The sequence below is a fragment of the Peromyscus eremicus genome, chromosome 4, assembly GCF_949786415.1.
Source record: "Peromyscus eremicus chromosome 4, PerEre_H2_v1, whole genome shotgun sequence".
Taxonomy (NCBI): domain Eukaryota; kingdom Metazoa; phylum Chordata; class Mammalia; order Rodentia; family Cricetidae; genus Peromyscus; species Peromyscus eremicus.
Window position 1 is genome coordinate 1807066 of NC_081419.1, and position 23669 is coordinate 1830734.

Below are 23669 nucleotides of genomic sequence, written 5' to 3' on the forward strand. Positions count from 1 at the left end.
CTTGACAATCTAGTTGTGGGAGAGGTGGAAGGCGGGTCCCCAACGCTAGGTTATTCTGTCAGTCACAGTTTAGGGAGCCCCTTCTGGCTGAGTTACAAGTTGAGTCTCCGCCCAGAAGAGGAGCTCTCGGAACTCCTCCTTAAAGAGAAAGTCCGGCGTGGTAGAGCAATCTCTCTCTCTCTCTTTTGAACTCCAGCGATCAAACTTTGGGATGGGAGGTGGGGGGGCTCAACGCTAGTTCTTGGAGTCTGGCCAGGTCGGGGCACCTGGGGCGGGAAGAATCGAGGACCAGGGTGGGCCATCGGGCTCCAGAGGCCGCCGCCCAGAGCGGGGAGAAAGAACGGGGGCGCCGCCCCCGTCCCACGTCCGCTCCCGCCCCGGGCCAGCCCCTTCCTCGCCGCGACTCGCCCGCTGTCCCCACCCCCTCGCCCGCGGCGCCCAGTGGGAGGCGGGGGCCGGCTTTACTGAGCCGGGTGCCGGGCTCTGATTTGCTGCGGGCGTTGGGGATCGACAGCCTCCGCCGTGTCTGCCAGCAGCGAGGGAGGGAGGGAAAGGGGGAAAAAGTGCTGGGCGCCGAAGGCGAGGTCCGCACTCCTCGTCCCCGCGGCTGGCGCAGGACCTCACTCCAGCTGAGCGCCCACGGGGAGCGGGTCGCGGGGCGGCAGCGGCGAGGAGGCCGAGGGACTAGAAGGAGGAGGACAGGGCGCGCGCGAGCAGCCAGTGAGGGGGTCCCGGCCGTCCCGGGCCATAGTTGATCCCCGCGCCGTGGGCGAGCGCGCCCGCCGCCCCTTCCAGGACAGCCACCGCCGCGGGGGAGATCGCGCCGAGCTTCCTATGACTCCCTGAAGTTGTCGCGCTCCCTTCTGCGTCCGCCACCCGGGCCGTGTCCCTGGTCCCCGTGCATCGAGTGCGCCCCCGCTCCCCGGCCCGCGTACCCCGCTGGCATGGACGTACACACCCGCTGGAAAGCTGCGCGCCCCGGCGCCCCGCTGCTGTCCCCGCCGCTGCTCCTGTTCCTGCTGCTGCTGTGGGCGCCGCCTCCGAGCCGCGCAGGTAAGGGCTCTCGGGCCTCGGGGGACCCGGCCTCGGGGACAGTAGAACGCGCGCGGAGCCGCCGGGCCGCTGTCATCCCAGACGCTTTCGCCGCCGGCCTCCTCCGAGCCTGCAGAACTTTCCCCCTTGGCCTGTGGAATGCACCGGGCAAGACAACGAATACCATTCGTTGGGGGCCCGGGAGAGGGAGCCGGGCCAACTCCATCCCCGCGGGCGTACCGCCCCCTCCTCAAACGGGCCAGTCGGGTGGGGCTGTCGCGCGAGTCAAGGAAGAGTCTGCCTCGTGTTAGATCCGAGCAGAGGTGGTCACACTTTTGTCCCCAAACCTCACATTCCCTGTCCCACATCACAGGCGACCCGCTGCGTCCCACGCAGCCCTTCAGCAGAAACTTCCCTTTTGAAAGCTGGGAAGGGCCGCCCCCTAGAGTCAAAGCCATTCAATTCCTCGGGGACTCCTAGGGGTGAAGGGGATCCCAGAAGTTTGAATCCCCAGCTTTGGACTTCCCTCGGTACACACCCTCCGGCTTGTCTGGGCTGACTCTCTGCTTTCCCAGGGGACGGGGTTCCCTGCAGTCCCCGCCAAGCGTTCAGGGGGCACTGTAGAGCCCTGTTAGGTAGTAGGCCAACTCTGCTCCTAAGCTGACCGCAAACCTCCTAACCCTTTGGAGGTAGTTTGCTTGGGCTCTCTGCCCAAAGATGGGATGAACAGAGAGCCAGGCCAGGAGAGGGCCTTGGAGTCTGGACTGGGAGCTGCTCAGATGATCTGCAGATGTGAGGCTCCTCCTGCCAGGATGGGCCCTTCGAAGGAGTCCTGGTCCCTTGGGAAGAATCAGGAGGCCACTGACTGTCCCTGTCTGGATTCCAGCACTTCCAGGCTCACGTCTGGGCAGCAACGTTATTCTCAGCATCACTTTTGTTAGTTGCTGTGGGATAAATCTTCCCAGACCCCTAAACACCATAGACCAGGGTGGGAAGGCATCCAGGCATGCAGCAGCAGGGGAGGTGAAGGCGGTTAGGAGTTCAGGCAGCAGAAGAGTGGGTGGCGGCCGCGGACTGGCCAGCCCTTGTCCAGGACAAGGCTCTTAGCTGGAGCTTCCAGGACTAGTGGGAGAATCACTTTCCATGCTCCATGGCCAATTACAGTATTCTTCTCCTGCTTCCTGGCACCATGAGTGCCCAGTGGGTACATGGTATAAGCAAGAGTAGGCATGGAAGGAGCTCCAGGGCCTTGGGGGACAGAGGGAGAGCATGGCAGATGCCCACTTTACTGTGACTTGGACCAGCTGACCTGGATTTTGCAGGGTTCAGTTAGAAGTAGGAGATGATGAAGACTCTCAGAAAACTGGAAGATGGACAGGATGGGGTCAGCCACTTGCCTCCCCCCAACCCCCACAATGCTCCCTTGGTACTTAACCCTGCCCAGCTCCTTTAGTGGGGTTTCCCTAGAACCTCAGGAGGGAATCCTTCAGTGGAATCCTCACCCGGGCAGCTGGGGTTACCATGGGCATAAGTAGGGCATTCCTAGCACCAACCGTTTGCTCCATCCCTGCCCTGCCCATGTCTCTGCTTCACTCCATCATTGTGCTATGTCACCCCCACCCCTACTTTCCTTTGCTGTTGAGGGTGCGGCCACTTGGAAGGGGCTGCCTGGGTCCTGGCTGTGGTGTTAGACACTTTGCTTTGGACAAAACAGACTTTTCGAAGCATGCAAAGACACTGCATTTCTGGGTGGGCCCCAGGAGGCTTTCTTCTGCTCCTGTGGTGGGACCCACTTGGAAGGCATCCTCAGTGTGTGGCCGGAGGGGCAGCAGTCCACTTTCGATGCTGGCAAGTCAGGAGAAAAGTGCAGGCGGACCCTACCCTGCTTCTCTTCCCTCCAGGCTCTGCCAGATGTTTTCCGAGTTTGCTGTGAGCACAGTTCTTCTGCCTCCTTCTTGGCCAAGTGTGTGAAGGAGTGAGAAGTCAGATTGCACTGGGAGCTGCTAAAAGTCTTAAGGGGGGGGATGATGGGAAATGAAACGTGACCCCAATATTTGGAAATTGAGGTCATCTCCTCCATGTGCTATTGGTGGGCTTGGGTCACATGACTGCTTTTTGCAATCATTTGCAGGGCAAGGCAGCCAAGTTTTGTGAGACTTGACAGATACTGAATGGTTAAATTTCCTGTGACTCAATGAGTTGGCTACAGGGACATCCTTGGGCCCTCCCTCCATCCCTCCTTCACTTTCCCCACAAAGTCCAGTTGGTGGAGGAACTCAGCTCCCTGTGGAAGCCCTCTGTGTCTGTCAGGGTGTATTACTCTGGCTGCAGGGTTGGAACTATGGGTCCTCTCCAGCTGTTATTACCCAGCTGCGGTAGTAGAGTCCCCTCCTGGGGCTAGTTCACAGCCTCTTCTCTGATGATGTTGTCCTGGGGGCTGGTCCTGCAGTGCTGGCTAGAGACTGCCTCTCCACCCCACCCTGTAGATATTTCTGGATGCTCCTCATAGCCACACCCTTAGCGGAGGCCAGCTGATGCCCGCTGCCTGGCCCTGCCTCTGGCTGGACGCCTCTTTCTCCATTCTTTATCGCCTCGCTGAATCAGCCTGTACCCTCTTGCGGAGGTACAATTGTTGAGTGGAGTGTAGGGATTGTAAGGCTCTAACCTGGCCCCCTCCTGGCACAGCACGGATGGTGAGTGGTGCCTAGTGTGCCAGGAAAGCATTATCTCTCCCACCCCAGGACACTATTTACTGTAGTGTGGGGTTGTCCAATCTGCTCATCGATGGCTCTGGGCACAATAAATGCTGGTGGCTAGTTTGCTGGTACCTGTGTGGACAGAGCTCAGTAGAGGGTGAGCAGAGCCTCTGACTACCTGGCCAGAGCCCTGAGTGAACGGCTGCCCTCCTGCCTGGCCCAGGTCCAGGCATTCTGTTCTTTGATTTCACATACATTTCTTTGCTTTCCCGTGGGAGAGCCAGTACCCTGGGCTATAGTCCCAGCTTGGGGTCCCAGTCCAGGCAGGACCCGGGAGCAGATGCAAAGTTTACGCTCTTTCCTTTTGCTGCCTCTACCTGATCTCTCCTTCTTTCCTCCCTGCACCCTCCTTTCCCCTCTCTCCCTTCTTTCCTCCATCCTCCCTCCCCTCACCCCTCATTTCTATCTCCTTTTGGGGGTCTGTGGCTTTCTGAAGTGGGTGTCAGTCTCCCATCTCCGTTTGGACCACCCAGCTACTTCGCTGTCAGCTACTTGACTCCAAGTACCACAGGCTTTTAGCTTGCACTTGGCCTGGAGGTGCTGGGGCGGTGGAAACGGGGTTCCTGATTCCCTCTTGGCACCAGACACCTTTCTTCTTGTTCTTGGGCCACCTTGGACATGCTGGGCCCTGTGGAACCATCTTGGAGGATCTCTCCATGGGGGTCCCTGGTGGCCTGACCCCTTTGCTTTTCATTATCCTCCCCCACTGTGTCCTCTCCTCCTGACTTTAATCTTGCTCCTGTCCCTCCTTCCTCATTGGATATTCCAGACTTATCCAGGGGGGTCACCCTGGGCCCTCTCCCTCGGCTGGAAAGCCCCTCATTAGTGGGTTGGCAGGCCCCCAGTTCCTGACTGCCTTGGTGACCCTGCACCAGGAGCACAAAAGTGCCAGTGAAAGGGAATGAGTGGGGGTCCCCAGAGCTCCGCTGACTTTCCCTGGTACCCCCGTCCTTTCGGGATGGGAGGCAGGACCTGGCACCGTGCTGCGGCATATGATATAGGCCAGATAGGCTTTGACCTTGCCTGTGGGCACTCTGGGGATGATTTGTGGGGGACATTCCTCGGTGGTGAGGTTGCTGTGGCTCCAGGGGATGTGCATAGCTGAGAAGCCGGTGTGTGCTCTCTCTGCCTCTGAGGTTGAGGGGTTTGCTAGGCCAGTCTGAGTCTCTGTGCCTCAGTTTCCATTCCTGAAAAGTGGGAAGATTAGCATGTGTCTCTTTGAGGGGGCCTGAGACTGACTGGGTGGCTCTGCCTCTTAGGCAGTGACTTAGGCTCGGGGACTCAGGGCTGGCTCGCAAGCTGTGCTCTGTAGTAATTTGCAACAAGAAAAGGTTGCCCAAGTCCTCTCGGAACATCCAGAGTCTAGAAGCTTGAGGAGGGGTGCACATGGGAAAGGAGGTAGGTACCATGCAGCTCCTGTCTTCCTGCCCTGGCTCTCATCTGCGTGTGGCACGCTGCCCAGCTCCCTCAGGGTGGTATTGTAGTCACCTAAGGAGTGTGTGTGAAGGCACTGGACAGGTCGATTCCAGGGTTGTTTCATGGGTGTTACATGCGTGTCAGACTGTGTGTATGTGTAATGTGCTCACCCATGTGGGACCCATGTCCCTGTATGTGCTGTATGCCTGCATGTGTGAAACAACTGTGTGTGTAACTGCACGTATGTGTGGGAGTATGAAAGCACACACATGTGCATGTGTGTTTCCACAGCTCTTCTGAGAAGTCTGTGTACTCTGTGCACAATGGAAGGTGAAGAGGTGCTCACGGCCCTGGAGCCCTGGAGCTCCTGGTGACCATAGGCCCTGGGCTCTGCCGCCAAGTGGACTGGTCCACAGGTCCCCCCAGTTTGATGTGAGCCATGTCATGTGACACTTGGGCTCCCCATCTAGTTATGTTCTATGTAATCAGCTCATCTGCTGGTCAGCACTTTGACAGATGCTTGTGGCAATTCTGGCCAAGCTCTTGGATGTGCCAGGATACAATGGGTGGAGCCTGCCCGGGCCCTTCTCACAGGCCATACTGCGGTCACTGTGGGACACGGCCTGCCTGCAGACCAGGTGGTAGGAGGAAAGAACAAGTGGTTTGGGTGAGGCAGTCTGCATGCCCTTCCTGGCTCCGATTCTTCCCAGCTCTGTACTCAGTGGCCTGGGCCTCAGTTTCCCCGTTCGTGAGCAGGTGAATGATTGCAACTATAACAGATTCTTGGGAGAGCAATACACAGTCATGTGAAGTGCAGATAAGCGCTGCGATTTCTGTTATGATCGTTGGGGTTCTTGATGTTGCTAGAAGCTGCTGTCATGTGCTGTTCGAGTCACCCGCCCTATTCCCTAGAGGGCTACACTGGGTCTTCAGGATGGGGTAAGCATGGGAAGCAGTGTCCATTTGTGACGGCCTCACCTCTCCCGAGGCCCCAGACTCAGCCATTGAAGGTGTGTCCTGTGCAATGTGGACCAGGTACCTCCATGCCCCTGCCTCTGTAGCAACTTCTCTATGAGGAGCTGGGGTCAGGAAGTACTAACGGTCCTGGCCATTCATGGCTCCTGGCCACCTCTTCCCACTGTGGGGAGGGAGGGATGGAATGAAAGAACAGGAGATGAGACGCATTCCTGGGTGCACACTGCAGGCCGCAGGTTCACTTTTTGTCACCACATCACGTAGTCTCAGCCGTCAGCCTCTCAGCTCCTTATGAACACAGTCATTTTTCTGGAATATTCCCAGCTTCAGTAATGACCCCACACCAGTGGTAAATGTTACTATTATTTGGTGACTCAGACCCAAGACACGAACCACAGACTGACCCACTTTCCTCAAATGTAATAACTTGGAGTTCCAGGGGCAGACTCTGAAATGCTTCTGGCCATGACATGGGCACACCTTTGCTTCCTTTTTATAGAGCTCTTTCTTAACATTTTTTTGGTGTTGCATTCACGTGTGTGTGTGTGTGTGTGTGTGTGTGTGTGTGTGTGTGTGTGGTGTGTGTGGTTGTGTGTGTGTGTGTGTGTGTGTGTATGTGTGTGTGTATTCAGAGGACAACTTGCAGGGGTCGGTTCTCTTCTATCATCAGGGTTCCAGGAATTGAGTTTAGGCTGCAAGGCTTGGCAGCAAGCATCCATAACCTGTAGAGCAATCTTTATGGCCCTAGAGCTGGGTTCTTGTGGGCAAATTCAGTTTCCATCCTTTTCTTTCTTACCAGTGCCTTGGCAATGGGGAGTCTAATATCTAATAACCCTTAAAAAAAGAGAAATAAATGGCACAAAATGACATCACAGTGTGTGTGTGTGTGTGTGTGTGTGTGTGTGTGTGTGTGTGTGTGTGTGTCGGGGGGACTGGGGACAGCTTGGAAAAACTGACTTACCAATGAGACTGGTGAGCGTCTTAGCCTAAGTGGACATTGTGGTGTGGTGAGAGTCGGAACAGGCGGGCCGTCCTGCGTTGTGCAGAGGGGAAGCCTAGGGCTACCGTGCGGAAACTGGCCTCGGTGGCATTTAGATCTCATAGCTTTTGTGGGTGCCAGGGCATTGGTGTGCAACTGGTGAGCCATCCCTGGCTGACAGGAACTTCTGGAGTAGGATGTGTAGAAGGGACAGACATCTGCACAGGTGCATTTGTCAAGCGAAGTGCGGTTACAGTGGGCAGCAGAAAAATACTCATCCACCACTGGGTTTTGTGCCAGTCATTGGCGGTACCTGCCAAGATGAGGTAGTTCCTGCCAACCCCAAAGAGGCTTTGGAGAACCAAAAGAAGACACTTGCCAGTCCCTAAGGAGCACTGGCCAATCAGAGACCAGCTTGTGTCTCCAGGCCTGCCTCAGAAGCACTGTGCTAAGCACCCTGGGGTCCACCCTTTGCACAGTTGAAGGTAGGTGTCCCTTGATGGATGCAGAGGGCACTTTCCTGTGCTGTTCTTTTCTGGCTCATGTTCATCTTCACTTTTAATCTTGCTCTCCAAGCATGGCCTGCTCAGAACTTGTGCTCCTTAGTGCTCCCAAGGCATGATGTGTGGAGTGCTCCCCAGGCATGACCTGAAAAGTGCTTGTGCTCTCAGACATCTTTGGGTGGGACTGATCCTTCCAGGTCTGTATATGGAGCCTCTGCCAGGCCAGGTCACAAGAAGCCATGCAAGTTTCTCTTGCCTCTGGTTCTTACCACAGTCATATATACTGATGGCTTTTGACCCATGCTCAAAGCCAGTGAGGTGGACATGGCCTGGCTTCCCCGTTTCCATCAGCCAGAGGTGAGTGATTCAGGAAGACAGAAATGTCCTCACCCAGGTGCTCAGTGGTGATTCTTCTCTCTTTCTGATACAGGACCAGGTACCCCTGGGGCTTCCTCCTTTGAGAGGGCAGTGGTCCAGGTATATGCCCAGCTTACATGCTGAGCCCAGCTAATTTTCCTCCGTTGTCAGAGCTCATAGAGGACAGTGGCAGACAACGTGGGTGTGGGAAAAGCTGGTCTCTGCCCCAGTATGGGACAGCCTGCAATTGCCATGGTGGGCACAGGGAGAGACGCTTGAATTTAGTCTGGCTCTGGGATGCTGAAGACATGGGAAGGACCTTTAGGGGAGGTGCTCTCTCAGGTCCTCCTGATAGGGCTTGAATTTCAACATGGGAGAGCCTGGCTGGGGAAATAGTGTAAGGAGAAGCTGTGTGAAGGCTGGGATGTCCCACCAGCCCCTGTCTTTATATAGCCTCTCCTGCCGAAGGACAGAACACTGCTTCCTTCCTGTCTGTGGGTTACAGTCATTCTTCTCCAAAGAACATCATTCTTCTGATGTTCAGCAAACTCCTATCTACTTCCCAGCAGATCTTAGGGATCAGGGCTGGACTGGAGTGTATGGGAGTGTGAGGTTCTGGAACATGGCATGGCTGTCAGTCTGTTAGCACTGAGGGTAGTGGGGGAAATGTCAGACTTAGTACAACAAGGCCCCATATTCTACAATACCCCTAGGTCTGCCCACTGCTAGCCTTGCCTCATCCACCCCAGCCCAGATTTCTTAAGTAGATTTCTGACACCATCTACTTTTATTAGTGACTCTTTGGGCATATGTCTCTAAAAGCCAGCCTCCTAGGTAGAACTCCTCCACCTCTCTGGGCTCTGCCTGTTAATCCTCCAGGGGTTCTCTCCCTCTAGGTGAGTCTGCTCTGCTGAAGCTACACTAGTGTGGTCTTGAGACTGCCCTTTCTTTTTGGTGACCCATCTGCGTGGGAAGGATGCAGAGAGTCACCAAGATGGAGCTTAGAGAGGGTCACTGCCCTGCAGGCCCCAGGCCAGAGGGGCAGAGGACAGCGGTTTCCCACACCCCCGGACATCCAGCTCACAATCAGGGATTGGGAAGGAAGGTCCCTGCATCTTGCCCTTCCCTGTGTACTGAGACTTAGCACAACAGAAGCATCTATAGTACCTTGGTTTCCCCATCTACAGGGTGGACATAAAATGCCGCCTCGTCTCTGAGGCAAGCTCAGTGGGGACGGTGGTGTCCGCTGTCGCCGCTCTCATTGTATGGCGGCACATATGATGTCAGTATGTACCTATGTCAGTACACATGGAACCTGCAGGACTCACATGGAGCTGTACTCCTGGGGCTTATTAAGGAGCTGCAGGGAAGCCTGGGACTGCCCTCCTTCCAGCCACCCATGGCTAGGCCGATGGTGCAGGCTCCAGCCCCTTCTCCCAGCTCCGCTATCCCCTAAGTAGATGATTCTGAAGCAGGAGGGCCTGAGGTGCCTCCACAGAGCTTGTCCTGGCTGTGTGGTTCTGAGGCCTCAGGCTACTGCTGGCTGGTGTGCTGAGTGACAGCCTGGGGCTAGGGACCTGCAGTGACTGCCTGGTGTGTGACACAAGACGGGTGCTCTGGGTACTGTGCCTGTATCGGGAAAGCTGCATCCCACATGTTCTTGTATTATCGCTGCAGCTGCACCAGGGCCTCTCCCGCCCTCTAGTAATGCCCTGGCACAGAAGGCTGGTCCCCAGAGAGCTGAATGCTAGCCTTTTGCAGAGGGCCTGTGACCCTGCCCAGACATGCCATGTTGTAGGACAGTGGTCTGATCCACTTCCTTCAAAAAGGACCTTCAGGGGCTCGGCAAGGGACCCAGAGCGAAACCAGCAGGTGGAACCCAGGCACACATATAACTCTCAGCTTCAGTGGTCCCAGGACCTTGCCTCGTGGATGTGGGTTCACAGGGCCAGTTCTAAGAAGCTCCCTGGAACTCCTTCCCCCAAATTCTGGTGCTAGTGACCAGTCGAGGGAACTTGGGGACAACTCTGGACACAGCAGGCAGTCCCTGGGGAGGAGCTCAGTTGCATCTCAGACATTGGAAGAGGAAGTTCAGCAGATACTTAGAGAGCAGGACAACGAAGAAGGTTTCTGTGAATCAGGAGAATGCGTGTGTGCTCCTGGCTGTGGGCTCTTGAGCATGCTACTTAATCTCTCTACTTGGAAGCAGAGCTGACTGTAGGAGGTAGGGGGGTTTTTGGGGACATTGAACCTGTGATAGTGAGTTGCCTCCAGTCCACGTGGGTAGCGAATGGCCGCAGAATCGAGGATGGCCTGCCATGTAACTGTTACGAAGCTTGTCTTTGTGACCGGTTGGGAGTGAGGAGCACCCCTTAATGTGTGAGAAGTGTGAAGCTGGCATGTGTGGGTACAGTGCCACACTACCTCAGCACCTCCGTAGAGCCAGGGGTCCCACTGATGATGAGGATGAATCTCTGGGACACTCCATCCGACCTTCCCTGCATCTAACACTTGGGAGTTAGTTCAGAAGGTGTTTTTCTGCCCAGGAGTGGGAGAGCCGGCTGGCCACTTTGAAAGGAACAGATAGATGCCCTGCAGGAGGGCTTACAGAATCTGGGGTCTGGCCTCCAGTTTCAGGCCACTTGCAGATAATGATGCTCAGATGAGTTGGACATTTCTGAAATCACAGGTGGTGATGAGAGGGGACTGGATCCTTGGTGATACCTGGCAGAGAGAGTCCATCTGCCATGATCCTGGTGCTGAGAAAAGGAACCTGACTATCCTGAATTCATCCAGCCCAGGTGCTAGTCCACCTCTTTGCCTCTGAAGGCTGGGAGGTCAATGCAGGCTGTCTTATCCGGGGCCTTCCTGCCTAAGCAGGCACTGACCATCAATGTTCCCAAATATCTCTGCTCTGGATGGTATGCAGGCAGGAGAGCCCACTCTGTCCCTGGCAGGTGCTGTAATACCTCCAACCCATGGTGTTAATGTAATCAAACTCTGGCTTGAGGCTGGCTAGGGGTTCCCTGTTCTTTGGCAGTGACTGAAAAATGGGCTTTATGTAGAGGACTCTTGTCTTTTCTGCCTTTTTAGGCCCGCCCCATTTCATCACTGTTGCTGGCTCTGTCCGTGGGGAGGGGCAGCCCCGGGTCTCCTAGCCTTGGAGCTGCCTGTCCTCGAATGCCCCATGACTCCCTGGGTCCAGCCTGTGGACATGCTCCTCCTCCTCTGCTTGGGGCCAGGGCTGGGCCGATTGCAAACAGCTGCTTGGCCCTTGAGGAGGATTTGCAGGCTCCTGGAGGGACTGCTGTACAAGGGCATGGACAGTGTGGCAGAAAGGCCACATGGGGTGTCTTAGGAGAAAGCCAAGGCCCTTCCTGCTTGCCTTTGTACCCTAGAAAGGGTGGAGAATGGGGGGCGGACGGCTGATGTACCCATTGTGGTCCTTCAGGTACCCTGCCATCAGGTCAGGACAGCTGAGGCGGGTCAGCCTCTGGACTGGAGGGTGATGGGCACTGGGCTCCAAGCAGGCTTTGGTGTTTAGTTTCTCCCCAAAGCTCCCCCAGGTCTGGTAACTTGTGTGTGGGTTAAGATAGAAGGAAGGAAGCTCCCATACGTGAAGAGGCAAGATTGTCCAATGGTCACTGAAGGTGAAGGGTAAGACTCACAGGTTGCTGCCTCCTCCTCTTCCCCCTTCTTACACTGTCCTCCTTTTTCTTCTTTTCCTCCTCTTCCCCTTCTTACTTCTCCTCTACTTTCTCCCCTTTCTCTTCCCTTCCTATTCCTCCCCACTCCTCCTCCCCACCCTTCTCCCTACCCCTCTTACCCAAGTTTTTTCTGTTTCTAAACCAGGCTTGCTTATGTGTTCTGCTTGAGACTCCCTTCTTTTCACGTGACCCTGGGTATACAGATACATAAAATAGGCACACAAATCTAGCGTTTATGGATAAGCGTGAGGAAGGTTATTTTAAAACAATTCTTTGCAATACACATTGTACTATCTATTAAAGATGAAATCAAGTTTGCATGCTAATGAGATGATACACTTACTTATCTTTATGTAGAGATTAAATCTGGGCTGAATAGTGCCATCGCCAGATGTATAGTGGTTTCAGTGTTTTCCAGAGCCGCTCAATATCTTGATTTTATGATTATCAGCTGAGACCACCACTTCATGCAAGTGCATAGCACCATTTGGCAGAGGTGTGTGCGAGGCCATCTGAGAAATTATTGGAAATTTTGCCCTAATCCCAGAATTCACTTAATGATTTTTGTTTTCATGAACAAAATTGATTTTCTTTTTTTTTTTTGCTCAAATCAACAGCTCAAATGGCAGCTTTTGAAAAGTCAAACATTATAGCATAATACAATCCAAAGATATGCTAACTTGAGACTTGCACCTGAGGGATGGTGGTAGGAAAACAGGAAAAGACCCAGGCCCACAGAAGCCCTGCAGCTGGTAAGGGACAGAGCTTGAGTCCTTAAGACAACATTTGTGCTCTGGGAATAACTCTGTCCAGCCTGAGGGGTGTCACCCAGGCTCAGTGTCACCAGGGCCAGTAGAGAAGGCTTGTGGCTGGTGACATTTCAGTCTCCACTGAGGTCACTTCCCCCTTTTCTTTGGGGGTCTCCATCCCTGTAGTAGGGGCCTAGAGGGGATGGTCTGGGGATGGTGGCCAGGTGAAGGGTCCTGTGTCCTTCATGCCACCCTCCCCCTGTGCCTCTGGCTGTGTGTATGTTGTCAAGGCTGGGGTCCCTGTCCCTTGGCACTGTTTCCTAAAGCCCCCAGCCCTGGGTTCCCTGTCTTCTGCTTGGTCTGGTCTGTCTTTGGAGAGTGCTGTAGATCTGCTCTCAGCAGCATCCAACTGCAAGCAGCCTGTTTGTTTAGGAGTCTCAGTCATGTTTTCCATTTTAGTGGGAAGAAGGTCTGATAGTGGGGGATTATGGCCAGGTAGGGGCTGTCTGCTCTATCTCAGTTGACAACTGATGAAAGGGATATGGTGCTCCGGCAAAGCCAAATGCTGATGGGGAGAGTGGGTGGGGTTGCCGGGTGGGAGTTGAGTCATCAGTCAGAGGGTCCAAGAGTTAAGCTGGTACAGCTCAGCCATAAGCTCAGTGGGGCCAGAGAAGTCAAGCAGGGTGTGACCCACATCTTTAAATCATGAACTTCTCGGAAAAGAAAATTAAAAACTCAGAAAACAATGTGACCTGGCTGTCTTGGTGTGCCCTGTGGGACTCTGATCCTATAACTGGTGTTTGCTGTCCAGGCCACCCACCCGGCCCCACGGTGTGCCTTGGACACTACAAAAGAGAGTGAGGGGGTTCCACCTTGCACTTGTGATCTTAGACATTTTGAGCTTCAGGTTACCCAGTGGACCAGAATTCCCAGCAGTTGGTAGCAGAACATAGTCCTAGCTCTGTGGAGTGGCCCTGAGGCTTGGAATTCAGGTCTCTGGCTGTAGAGGGAAGAGAGGAAGGCATCACCTAGAGGCCAAGTGTGGCATTACACCTCAGCCCTTTAAAATTGAGTGCGGTTTGGGTAGCCAGTGTGACTTCAGACGTGACATGTCTGTGCCTCAGTTTCTTCATGTACAGAGAGTGGAATGGATGATGTCCACATCTCATAGGCTTGTGGAACCTAAGGAGGCAGAGTTGAGGCCATACAGAACCAGACAGGTCTGGAGTTTGCTGTATCTCACAGTGGACCAGCATGGGCCATGCCCAGTGAATACTTTCTGGACTGAGCTGATAGTAATTTGAAAACTCTAGGGTGTTCGCTGAACAAGAGTGTAGCCATGGTGGAGTAGCACTTGGTGTTGGGAAGCCAGGGAAGCCCTGGCCCACTCTACTCAGGCCATTCTAGGGCAGAGTCCTGGAAAGGCAGTTGGAGTGCTGTAGAGTCAACTACTAGGATGGATGCCCTAATATCTGCAGGGAGAGAATGCCCAGTGTTTGCCCAGGGACACTTAGGGACTGTGGGTTGACCCACAGTCATACTGCTCGTCAGTATGTGGTGGATCAGAATAGTTGGTTTGTTGTCCTACAGCACTGTCCCCTCTCAGACACAGGTCTAGACCCAGAGTTATACATCAGGGTTCCAATGGCAATTTAAACCGCCCTGGGTCTTTCAGCGATACCCAGAAAAATAGTAGACTTATGTCTGAACATGGTGATGGGCATTTAGGTTCTTACCCAATCTATCCGATGTCTCCAGATTGTCCTGTGGGCACAAAGCTAAGCATGTCTTGCCTCCTCATGGAGGTGAGGTCCTTTTTACTTTATAACCTCAGGTCAGCGTCAAACTCAAGATGTAGCCAAAATGACCTTGAACTTCTGATCTTCCTGCTTCCACCTCCTGAGTGTTGTGATTATAGCTGTGCGCCGCCACATTCAGTTTTATATAGTGCTGGGGATCAAACTCAGGGCTTTGTGCACTTTAGGCAAGCACTCCGCCAGCTGAGCCACATTCCCAGCTCTCAGCTTAAGTTCTGCGTACCCTTCAACCCATTCAGCAGTCCCAGGTAGTTGCTACCCTGCCCCTGCGAGGACTTCTCAGATGGCTAGGCTCACGGGGAGCCAGCCTGAGGTTGGGTTGGCACTCTTCTGGGATCTAGACCCTTCTCTGCAGCTCTCTGTTGGCCAGCTAATCTTGTCATCTTTCAGAGTTCATTCCCCAGCTGCTGCTTTCAGCCCCAGCCCATCTAATTCCAGGATGAAGCATTTCACCCCATAAAAACTTCCAGCCTTGTTTTGCAATGATTTAAATACTGCCTGCTCCTACCCACTTTCTCCAGCTACTTCTTTATGTCCCAGCCCTTCCCTGAACAGCTCTGTCATCTAGGACTTTAGGGGTGGGAAGTGAGACTGTAAAAGACTCCTCGCTCTGGACACAGGCATGCTCCCAGCCCCCCCCCCTCACCTCCCCCCAGGTTAAGACTAAGCCCAGTGGAAGACACCAGGCCCTTGCCATGCTCTTTCTCCCTCAGTGCTCGCGCCTGGCTGATATCCTGGCCAACAGATAAATTCCTCGGCAGAGAGGCAGTCTGATCTCTTTCCAGTCCCTTATAAAACTGTTTCCTGGTCCGGTTCCTCTAGTGATGTTGCAGCCAGGACAGAGCCACACCCACTCAGCCCTGGCATTCCACAGTTGCTCCGTTCCGTGTGGCCCCACCCCTGGGCTCTGTCAGACTGATTGACTGGTGTCCGGTTACCACCTTCCTTCCCATTTTGACATCCCTACTGGCCCAGGGACTCCATCTGTAGGTACCTGAGAATCTGGCTTCTGTTTTCCCTATCACTTCCTGACTCTTAGCTGGGCACATGGAGTTCTTTGCCCAGTGACTCTCAAATTTGAACCCCACTGGTGGGGCCCTTCTTATGTACCTCAGGGGGTCACGGGTGGCCCCTCCTACATTCCTGGGGATCTCCACTGGTGGGGCCCCTCTTATATCCCTGGGGGTCATGGCGGGCCCCTTCTATATCCCTGGGGAAACCTCACTGTTGGGGCCCCTCCTGCAGCCCTCAGGGGTCACAGGTGGGCATGGAGACTGATGCCAGAGTAGCTCAGGTGGCAGGGATTCTTGCTAGGACTCTCTACCCTCATCCTCACAGCTCTGTGGCTTTATCTCGCTTCTGATCTCATTCCTGGCCTGTTCTCACAGCTCTTCAAGGGATGGGTTTGCGTAGATGCCTGCCTAAGTGGAAACCAGCTGATGAGCTCTGAAACTGTTATTGTGTCTCTAATGGGCCACAAATTCAAACTAGAGTCTGTACTGTGGCCCTCAAGTCCAGAGCTATTAGCCACAGAAGAACTTTGTTTGCCTCATTCCTGGTGGTACTGTACACCTACCCTGCCTGCTGTGCTAAACCCGGAAATTCAACTCAGCAACCTCTCTGTGGGTACCACCAACGTCCAAGGCACTGTGTGGGACTTTGCCAAGGAGTGGTTAAGGAAACCTCATTCCTGAAGTGTAACACAGCGAGCTCTACACATCTGTAATTGGCACAGACCTGGCACAGCCCCAGGAGAAGTGTGACGTCCTGGCTGGGCCACTGGGTCTTTGAAATCTGGGCTGCATCCTGGAGCCAGGTATGGCAGCACTGTGGCTTTACCCAGTGTGAGGCCTGAACTACCCCCACACCTCCAGTTTTCATGCCAGCCGAGGCAGGGAGGAAGAACAGACCCCATTTGGGTGGGGTCCCCAGGGGTCATAGGTCAGTCTGGTTAGGACAGCACGAGCAGTCAGGGTTTAGCTGGCTCCGCTCCCCACTGAAAGTGGCCGCACTGTGCGTTTCTCTCTCCTCCTCCTTTCATAATATACATGTTCTGTGGTAAAAGATGAATCTCGTAGTGATCATAGAAAATAGGAACATGAAGGAAGATGGGCTAAAATTCACCTGTAACCCTCCAAGTCAGAACTCATGAATGCAGAGAATAAAGAAAGGAAGGGACATTGGTCACATTGGCTATCTGGGGGATACCTGGGCACCGTACCAGCTCCTGCGGCCACTCTGCCCACTGGGCACCCCTCCCTGAAGGTGACAGCCTTGAGGCCTGAAGGCAGCAATGAGGACTCTGTCCTTGTGTCCCGTGCGCTGCAGGTTGCTCCATCCGTCCTGACCTCTGTGAGTGTCTGATTTGTTACAGCGTCTCCTTTATTGATGGACACTTGGGTGGTTCCTATGCCTCATATTCCAAGCCACCTGTTACAGAGAAAGCATGCTGCAGGAGTGGGTGGCAAGGAAGCTCTGGCCTCCTTGGGCTGCATTTGGGGAGAACATATTGGGGGGCTGGTGAGCATTCTGTGTGAGTCAATCAGATGCAGCTGGGAAGTGTATGACCCTGGTCCTTAAAAGCCAGGACACTGGCAGGAATTTAGGGTCTAGTAAAAGCTGCAATTTCACATGGGCCTTGGAAGAAAGGATTAATCACGGAACTGGGCTGGAATGATTCAGAAGCCATCTGGGGCAAAGATGCTGCTGTCTGCCCCCCCTTTTGTACTAGATTCATTCCAAATGGATCAAAGATGTGAACTTTAAAAATGAAACCACAGAACCACTAGAAGAAAGCATGGGAGGTAGGTGTTTATGGTTACGAGGCGGTGGGGGTGGGGTGGGAATATGACATTGTTAGCATGACATAAACCTCAGAAATTGTAAAAGTGGATTATTGGAGTTTTTCTGCCTGTCTGAAGGGTAAAAACAGCCACCATTCCCAAGAAAAGAATGTGAACCTATGTGGCAGGAAAGGGGTCAATATAGTATAATATGCAAAGAGTTCCCACAAATTAATAAAAAAAAGGTCAAAGGTGTGACTAGTTCTCAGGAAGGAAAACGTTTGGAACTTTTATACATGTGAAAATTGTGTAACTTCAACAAGGACAGCATGGAGGTGAAGCCTCAGGACCACAGATACACCATGGACTGTCAGCTGGGGAAGGAAACCCCTTTTCAGTAGGCAGCCAGAGGTAGCTGTTGAGATGTTAAAATGCGTGTGCCCTTTGACTCAGCAGCTCTGCCCCTTGGGGTGTGTTGTATTCACCACTCCTGTGTGCAAGGCACTGCTGGGAAGAGCAGAAGCTCAAAACACCTGCAGGTTCTCACCAGGAGGAGCCGTTTGTCCAGACAGACTCTCCTGAAGTAGCTGGCCTCATTCGGGGTACTGAGATAACAGGCATCACCACCAGCCTGGCCACGGAGGAGGTGTTTAAATACGTTATGGTGCATCCCCCGGACAGGACACAGCACAGAAACTGATGAAGCTTACTTTCTCGCTATGACTCCAGATTCACAGAGCAGTACCAGTCTTCGAGAAACTTGAAGTGAATCCCAGAAAAGAAAGAGGGCTCCTCCTTGCACGAACCCTTCCCTTCCAGAGGGAAAACATTCAGATTCATGCTTACACATGTGTCAATCATGGGAAAGGATGCTCAAATATCCGGACTCAGGTTTTTTCCTAGAATGGGTAGCAGGTCCCCAGGCCACACTTCTTATTTGCTTCTGAGAGATGAATGCAGCATCTCAGAAGGTGTGCTGCTGGGAAGCAGGCAGATATGCAGCTACAGAAAACATGCTGTGGAGTGTGAACCGGCTGCTCTAGGCTGCATGCCTTTCCCGCTGTCAGGTGGCTGCCTTTGGCTGAAATAACAGTAAAAACTATTTGTGGCCTTAAAAGTTTATATAGCAAGGGCTGGAAAGATGGCTCAGTGGTTAAGAGCTTCTACTGTTCTAGCAGAGGACCTGAGTTTGGTTCCCAGTACCAACATCAGAAGCCTCACAACTACCTGTAACTCCAGTTCCTGGGGGATCCAATGCCCCTTCCTGGACTCTGTGGACACCTGCACACATGTGCTCGTATCCCATACACATAGTGAAAAGGAATTTTTAAAAAGTCCACGAAGCTGCTGAGTAGCGGTGGCACACGCCTTTAATCCCAGCACTCGGGAGGCAGAGGCAGGCGGATCTCTGAGTTCGAGGCCAGCCTGGTCTGCAGAGCGAGTTCCAGGACAGCCAGGGCTGCACAGGGAAACTTTGTTTCGAAAGACAAAAGCAAAACAAACAAACAAACAAGTTCATGAAGCAAACCTAAGATAAGTCTGGAAGCCACTGTCAATAGTGCACTGACCCTTCCTGATGTCCCGGCTGCCGTGGCCCAGCTGTGGCCCTAGCGGTCTCCATCCACTCATTTTACGGGAGGAGAAACTGAGGCTGCCACATGCTTCATCTGGGGTCACTTGGAAATTTGGGGTGTCTGGGCTCAGTGTAGGCTCCCTGGACTCTTCTGCTCAGGTACTGGAGCCTCTTTTCTGCAGAGTGGATTTTGGCTTCTGATGAATCTGTCCAGGAGTAAGAGTCCTCCCCTGTGTCTTTCAGAACTCATTGTAAGTACAGCCACCCAGACTCATCCACGGGCTACACATTCCAAGCACCCCAGGGGGTGCTTGAAACCACAATTATAAAGAAGCCTGGGTGTGCTGCATTTATTCCTGTGTATACACACCTGTGGCAAGCTTTCATTCGTAGACTGGGCACAGTTCCAGACTAGCAAGTGCTAAGACAGGGCAATTGTAACAGGATGCTATAATAAAAGTTACTTAAAATGTCTGGATTATTTCTTCCTGGACCTTTGGGTGTCATATTTGGGGACTGAGACGTGTACTGTCGCTGAGCACACTGCTGTACCAGTAACTGCTGCTCTGGCGTTGGATCTGGGCTGCTTCCAGCTGTGGGCTATTGTAAATACAACTTGGATGAACATCTTCCCAAGAGCCTCTCTTCCCCTCCGATTGTTTCCTTAGGGTGAATTCTGAGACACTGACTCACATGCCAAGCATAGGAATAGTAGAGCCCTGTAGTCGCTGAATTCCGTTCCTGCCGCAGTGGGCAATTACCAAGTAGCTACCACATCCTGGGTGGTGTGCTTCTCAGGTGTCAAGCCCAAGCAGACCTCACCCTGTGGAATGAGGGAGGTGGTTCAGTCTACTGTGAAGAAGGGTTCCCCTGTTTCTGGTTCTGGAGAAGCAGCAGGAGCCTTTTGCTTAAAGTTTGGGACCCAGCTTGGCCCTTGTTTGTGCCTGTGACACATGCCAGGTCCCCTGGGCCTTTAGGTGAATGTGTTACCCATTCTGGAGAATGGGGGGCAGTACTTCCAAGTCACATGGGCAACATGAGTAGCCGAACTGTTAGGAATAAGAACAGCACACATGCCAGACGTGGTGCTTTAATCCAAGCACTCAGGAGGCAGAAGCAGGTGGATCTCTATGAGTTCGAGGCCAGACTGGTCTACAGAGCTAGTTCCAGGGAACCAAGAAAACAAAACAAATAAACAAACAAAACCCAACACACATACCTCTATGCTTCATAGCTCTCCTTCCATTAGTCAGAAATCATGATGGAACCTTCTAGAACCCAGTAGATACCTAACAGATACTAATCATATCCCTATTCTCCCTTTCCCTTTCTGGCCATCTGTATTTGCCAATTTCTAGTTGGGGCTCACTGAGCAAGCATACTGCATTCTGCTGGTGTTAGGGTCTTCTCCTCGCCAGGTGTCCCGCTGATTGGCTGTGCTTGGGAATTACATCATAGTTTGAAATATCTGTAAAATAATGGAGTGGGCTGGGTGCTGCTGAGTGGGGTGGGAGAGGGGCCAGCCTGAGCTGGAGAAAGATGGGTATTTCGAGCGGTCTCTCTGCAGCCTGTTCTTAGGAAGGGAGTGTCCAAAATGCTAATTATTTCTGTGCAGCCCCGTGCACTATACTCATTCACACCCAGGAGGGCTAGCTGCAGCTCCTGAGCCTGCAGAGTGACATGGAGAGTCCCTTCATATCCACTCTTGGGAAGACCTTGAGAGTCAGTGTCATTTACTCATGAGAGGGGGCAGTGTCAGCTGTGGCATGGGCTGATTGGAGGAAGGAGTCTGAGTCCTGCTCCTCAGCCTTGGGAAATCATTTCCCTCCTTCACAGAACTGACTCTGGGAATGGAATTTTGCATCATGTAATTGAAATAGATCATTTTGGAGCTGTGCAGATAATCAAATCGAGGGACAGAAAGGCCTGTCAGAAAGGTGTCCATCCACTCGCTGTTGTAAACAGCAAGAAAAACAGCTGGAAACGGCCTGTACACAGAACCAGCAAAATGCCTCCTGATAGGGTGCAGTCTCTGATCCAACAGTGGTGCCATTCAGACCTGGAGATTTGTGTGAATGGATGGTGTGCTCAGGGTGTAGGACTGTTGGTGGCTGGCATCTGCAGTCTGAAATGTACCCCATTAATTTCCTCCCCCATGTTGCTGTCTTTGCAGCAGTTAATAGGTGCTAAACCATCTTCAGGGGCCAATTTCCTTCTCTTTCTAAAGCCGTCTCTTCTAACGAGAATTGAAAGGCATGCCAGTTTGTTGCCACTGCCGGGAGAAGCGAGTGGCCAACAGACACATTTGCCTTTTGTCCACATTGCAATCTGAAAGGGCAAGGGTGAGGCAGACCCAAGGCTTGCCAAGGGGCCCTGGGAGGACTCATGATGTGGGGTGGCCTCCTTCAAATGTCACTCTCCTGTGAAGTGTACACAGTCCTGAGAATTGAAAACGGTTTTGTTTTAGAAAGGCCAGCTGAAAATTGCCCATTATCAAGGCAAAGACCACAGGCACTGGAACCATCTTGCAGTTTGGAGTAGACATAAAGAGAGAATGGGCATTTATTCATGTAATGCTGTTTCCTGCTGGGCATTAACTGGCACTCATTCTCTGTATAATATGCTGTAAAAGCAACATATGTTCATATGGGAACATTAAAAGTTACCAAGAAGCAGAGAAGAAACAAAAGCATCATAATCCCTTATTTAAGTTATGGTGATGGCAGTAATGATGATAGTGGCGACTATGATAATGACTGTGATGGTGGTGGTGGTGGTGATGGTAATGGTGTTGGTGATGGTGATGATGATGGAGATAGCAGTGATGGTACCGGTGGTGGTGACGGTGGTGATGATGGTGGTGATGGTAATGGTGTTGGTGATGGTGATGATGATGGAGATAGTAGTGATGGTACTGGTGGTGGTGACGGTGGTGATGATGGTGACGGTGGTGGTGGTGGTGATGATGGTGGTGATGTAATGGTGGTAGTGATGGTGATGGTTGCAATGGTGATGATGGTGATGGTGGTGTTGATGATGATGATGGTAGTGGTGATGATAGCGAAGATGATGATGGTGATGCTGTTGGTTTCTATTAGTTGAAGTCAAACACATTACTAAATGAACACCTTGATGTGTTTACTTTTTTCTATTTGTTCTGTGCCCTTAGACACGAGCTTGGGATTACATGTACTTTGTACATGTCTTTTAAACTTAAACTCTAATGGAAGCAAGGAATAAAATGGATGTCTTCAATATGGTAAAAGTCCTGGATGTAAAATCTGTGCCGAACACAGATCAAGGAGCAGGGTGAGGGCCCATGCTTTCACTCAGCCTTAAGTGGAAATCCTTGCCAATGCAATAAGGCAGGAGAAGGAAAACAAAGGGCTTAAGTTGAAAAGAAAGAGGAAAATTGTCTGTATTTGCAGACGATGGTTGTCTAAGGAATCCACAAACAGCTTCGAGAACTAATAAGACTGTTTAGGAAGGTAACAGAGTATGAAGCCAACATACAAAGGTCAGTTGTATTTCTAGACAGAAGCAATAAACAGTCAGAAGCAGGAAACTTAAAAGCCATTACAATAGCATCAAACATGTAATTCTTGAATTTGATAGACTATAGCAAAACATGTGGGATCTGTATAGCGAGTATTACAGAATATCACTTATCAAAATCAAAAATCTAAGCACACAGCTCTATCAAGCTCATAGATCAGAAGGCTCAAATCGTTAAGGTATCATTTCTTCTAAGTTGACCCATAGATTGAATGGGGTGCTGGTTAACATCTTAGGCAATAGAGAATGGGAAGGTGATCATGAACTTTTTGTGTATATGTAGTATATATGTGTGTGTTTGTGTATATGTGCAACTGTGCGTGCATGTATGTGGAGGCCAGAGGCTGATGGGTGTCTTCTTCATTTGCTGTTTTATTTTTGAGACAGACTCTCTCATTGAACTTGGAGCTTGTCCATTCGAGAGGCCACAAAGCTCCAGGAACCTGCCTGTCAATTCCCCGCCAGGTCCCCCTTGCCTATCACCAGCACTACAGTTACAGACATGCACCACTGGCCATGCCGGGCTTTTACATGGGTTTGGAGGAGTAAGTCCTCATACTTGTGTGACAGAAACTTAACTGAGTCTTTCCTAAGTCAGACTATGAAATCTTTAGGGAAACAAAAAAAAGTATAAAATAACTAAAACCACTTTATTCTTGAAATGTTAGAAGACTCAACTCATGCTGTGTCAGTTTAAGTCAATGGTTCTCCACCTTCCTAAGACTGCAGCTTCTTAACACAGTTCCTCATGTTGTGCTGACCTCAACCATAAGATTGTTTTCATTGCTGCTTCATAACTGTAATTTTGCTACTGTTATGTGTTGTGATATAAATATCTGCTATGCAGGATATCTGATATGTGACCCCCGAAGGGAGAACCGCCGGTTTAAGGCTTGGCGCCTGGAGTGATCAAGGCAGTGCAACGTTGACATATGGGCAGAGCCATGGGTAGGCCAAAGTGCAGAGGGAGCACCTGCATTGGAGGTGTTGAGTTCCTGCCAGCAGACTGACCCCACCCCCAGTGAAAAGAATCCTATCCATACTAGTTGTGCCATTTTTAATGGACACAGAGGGGTCTTCATTTAATTTGAATGTATTTATCCACCGTTGACATTGAACTTCAGTTGGTTGTTTGTACACCCTCCTTCGTAATTGCAGGATGTCTCCTGGGGATTTCTGTCATAAATATACCTCCTTGTTTTTCGTCAGCCCCCTGTAATGTTCATCTTTGCTGCCGGATGGCCACTAGAAACCCGGTACTCTGAAACAGCCCTTATTCTGCATGTGGATCTGCTTTTGGGGTGGGGCATGCCGGGATGGCTCATTCTCTCAGGGTCAGTGGTGTGATGTCACAGGGCTTAGTCTCCAAGCTAGCTTCCCAGAGTGCGCAGTAAGACCTGGCTGGTGGTCAGGGTCCTGAGGGGACTCCTCATCCTGGACCTTCTTGCCAGGATACTCGGGGTTTCT

The 23669-nt window shown here is 52.1% G+C and overlaps 1 protein-coding gene across 1 annotated transcript in view; it reads left to right on the forward strand.

The window, feature by feature from the left end:
- The first annotated feature begins 592 nt into the window (after positions 1 to 592).
- Positions 593 to 23669, forward strand: part of Col5a1 (collagen type V alpha 1 chain) — a 152375-nt gene continuing 129298 nt past the window's right edge. The window contains exon 1 of the mRNA XM_059262197.1: positions 593 to 1053. Coding sequence (XP_059118180.1) covers positions 945 to 1053 — 109 coding nt within the window. The 5' untranslated portion in view covers positions 593 to 944. The remainder of the gene's footprint in view (positions 1054 to 23669) is intronic.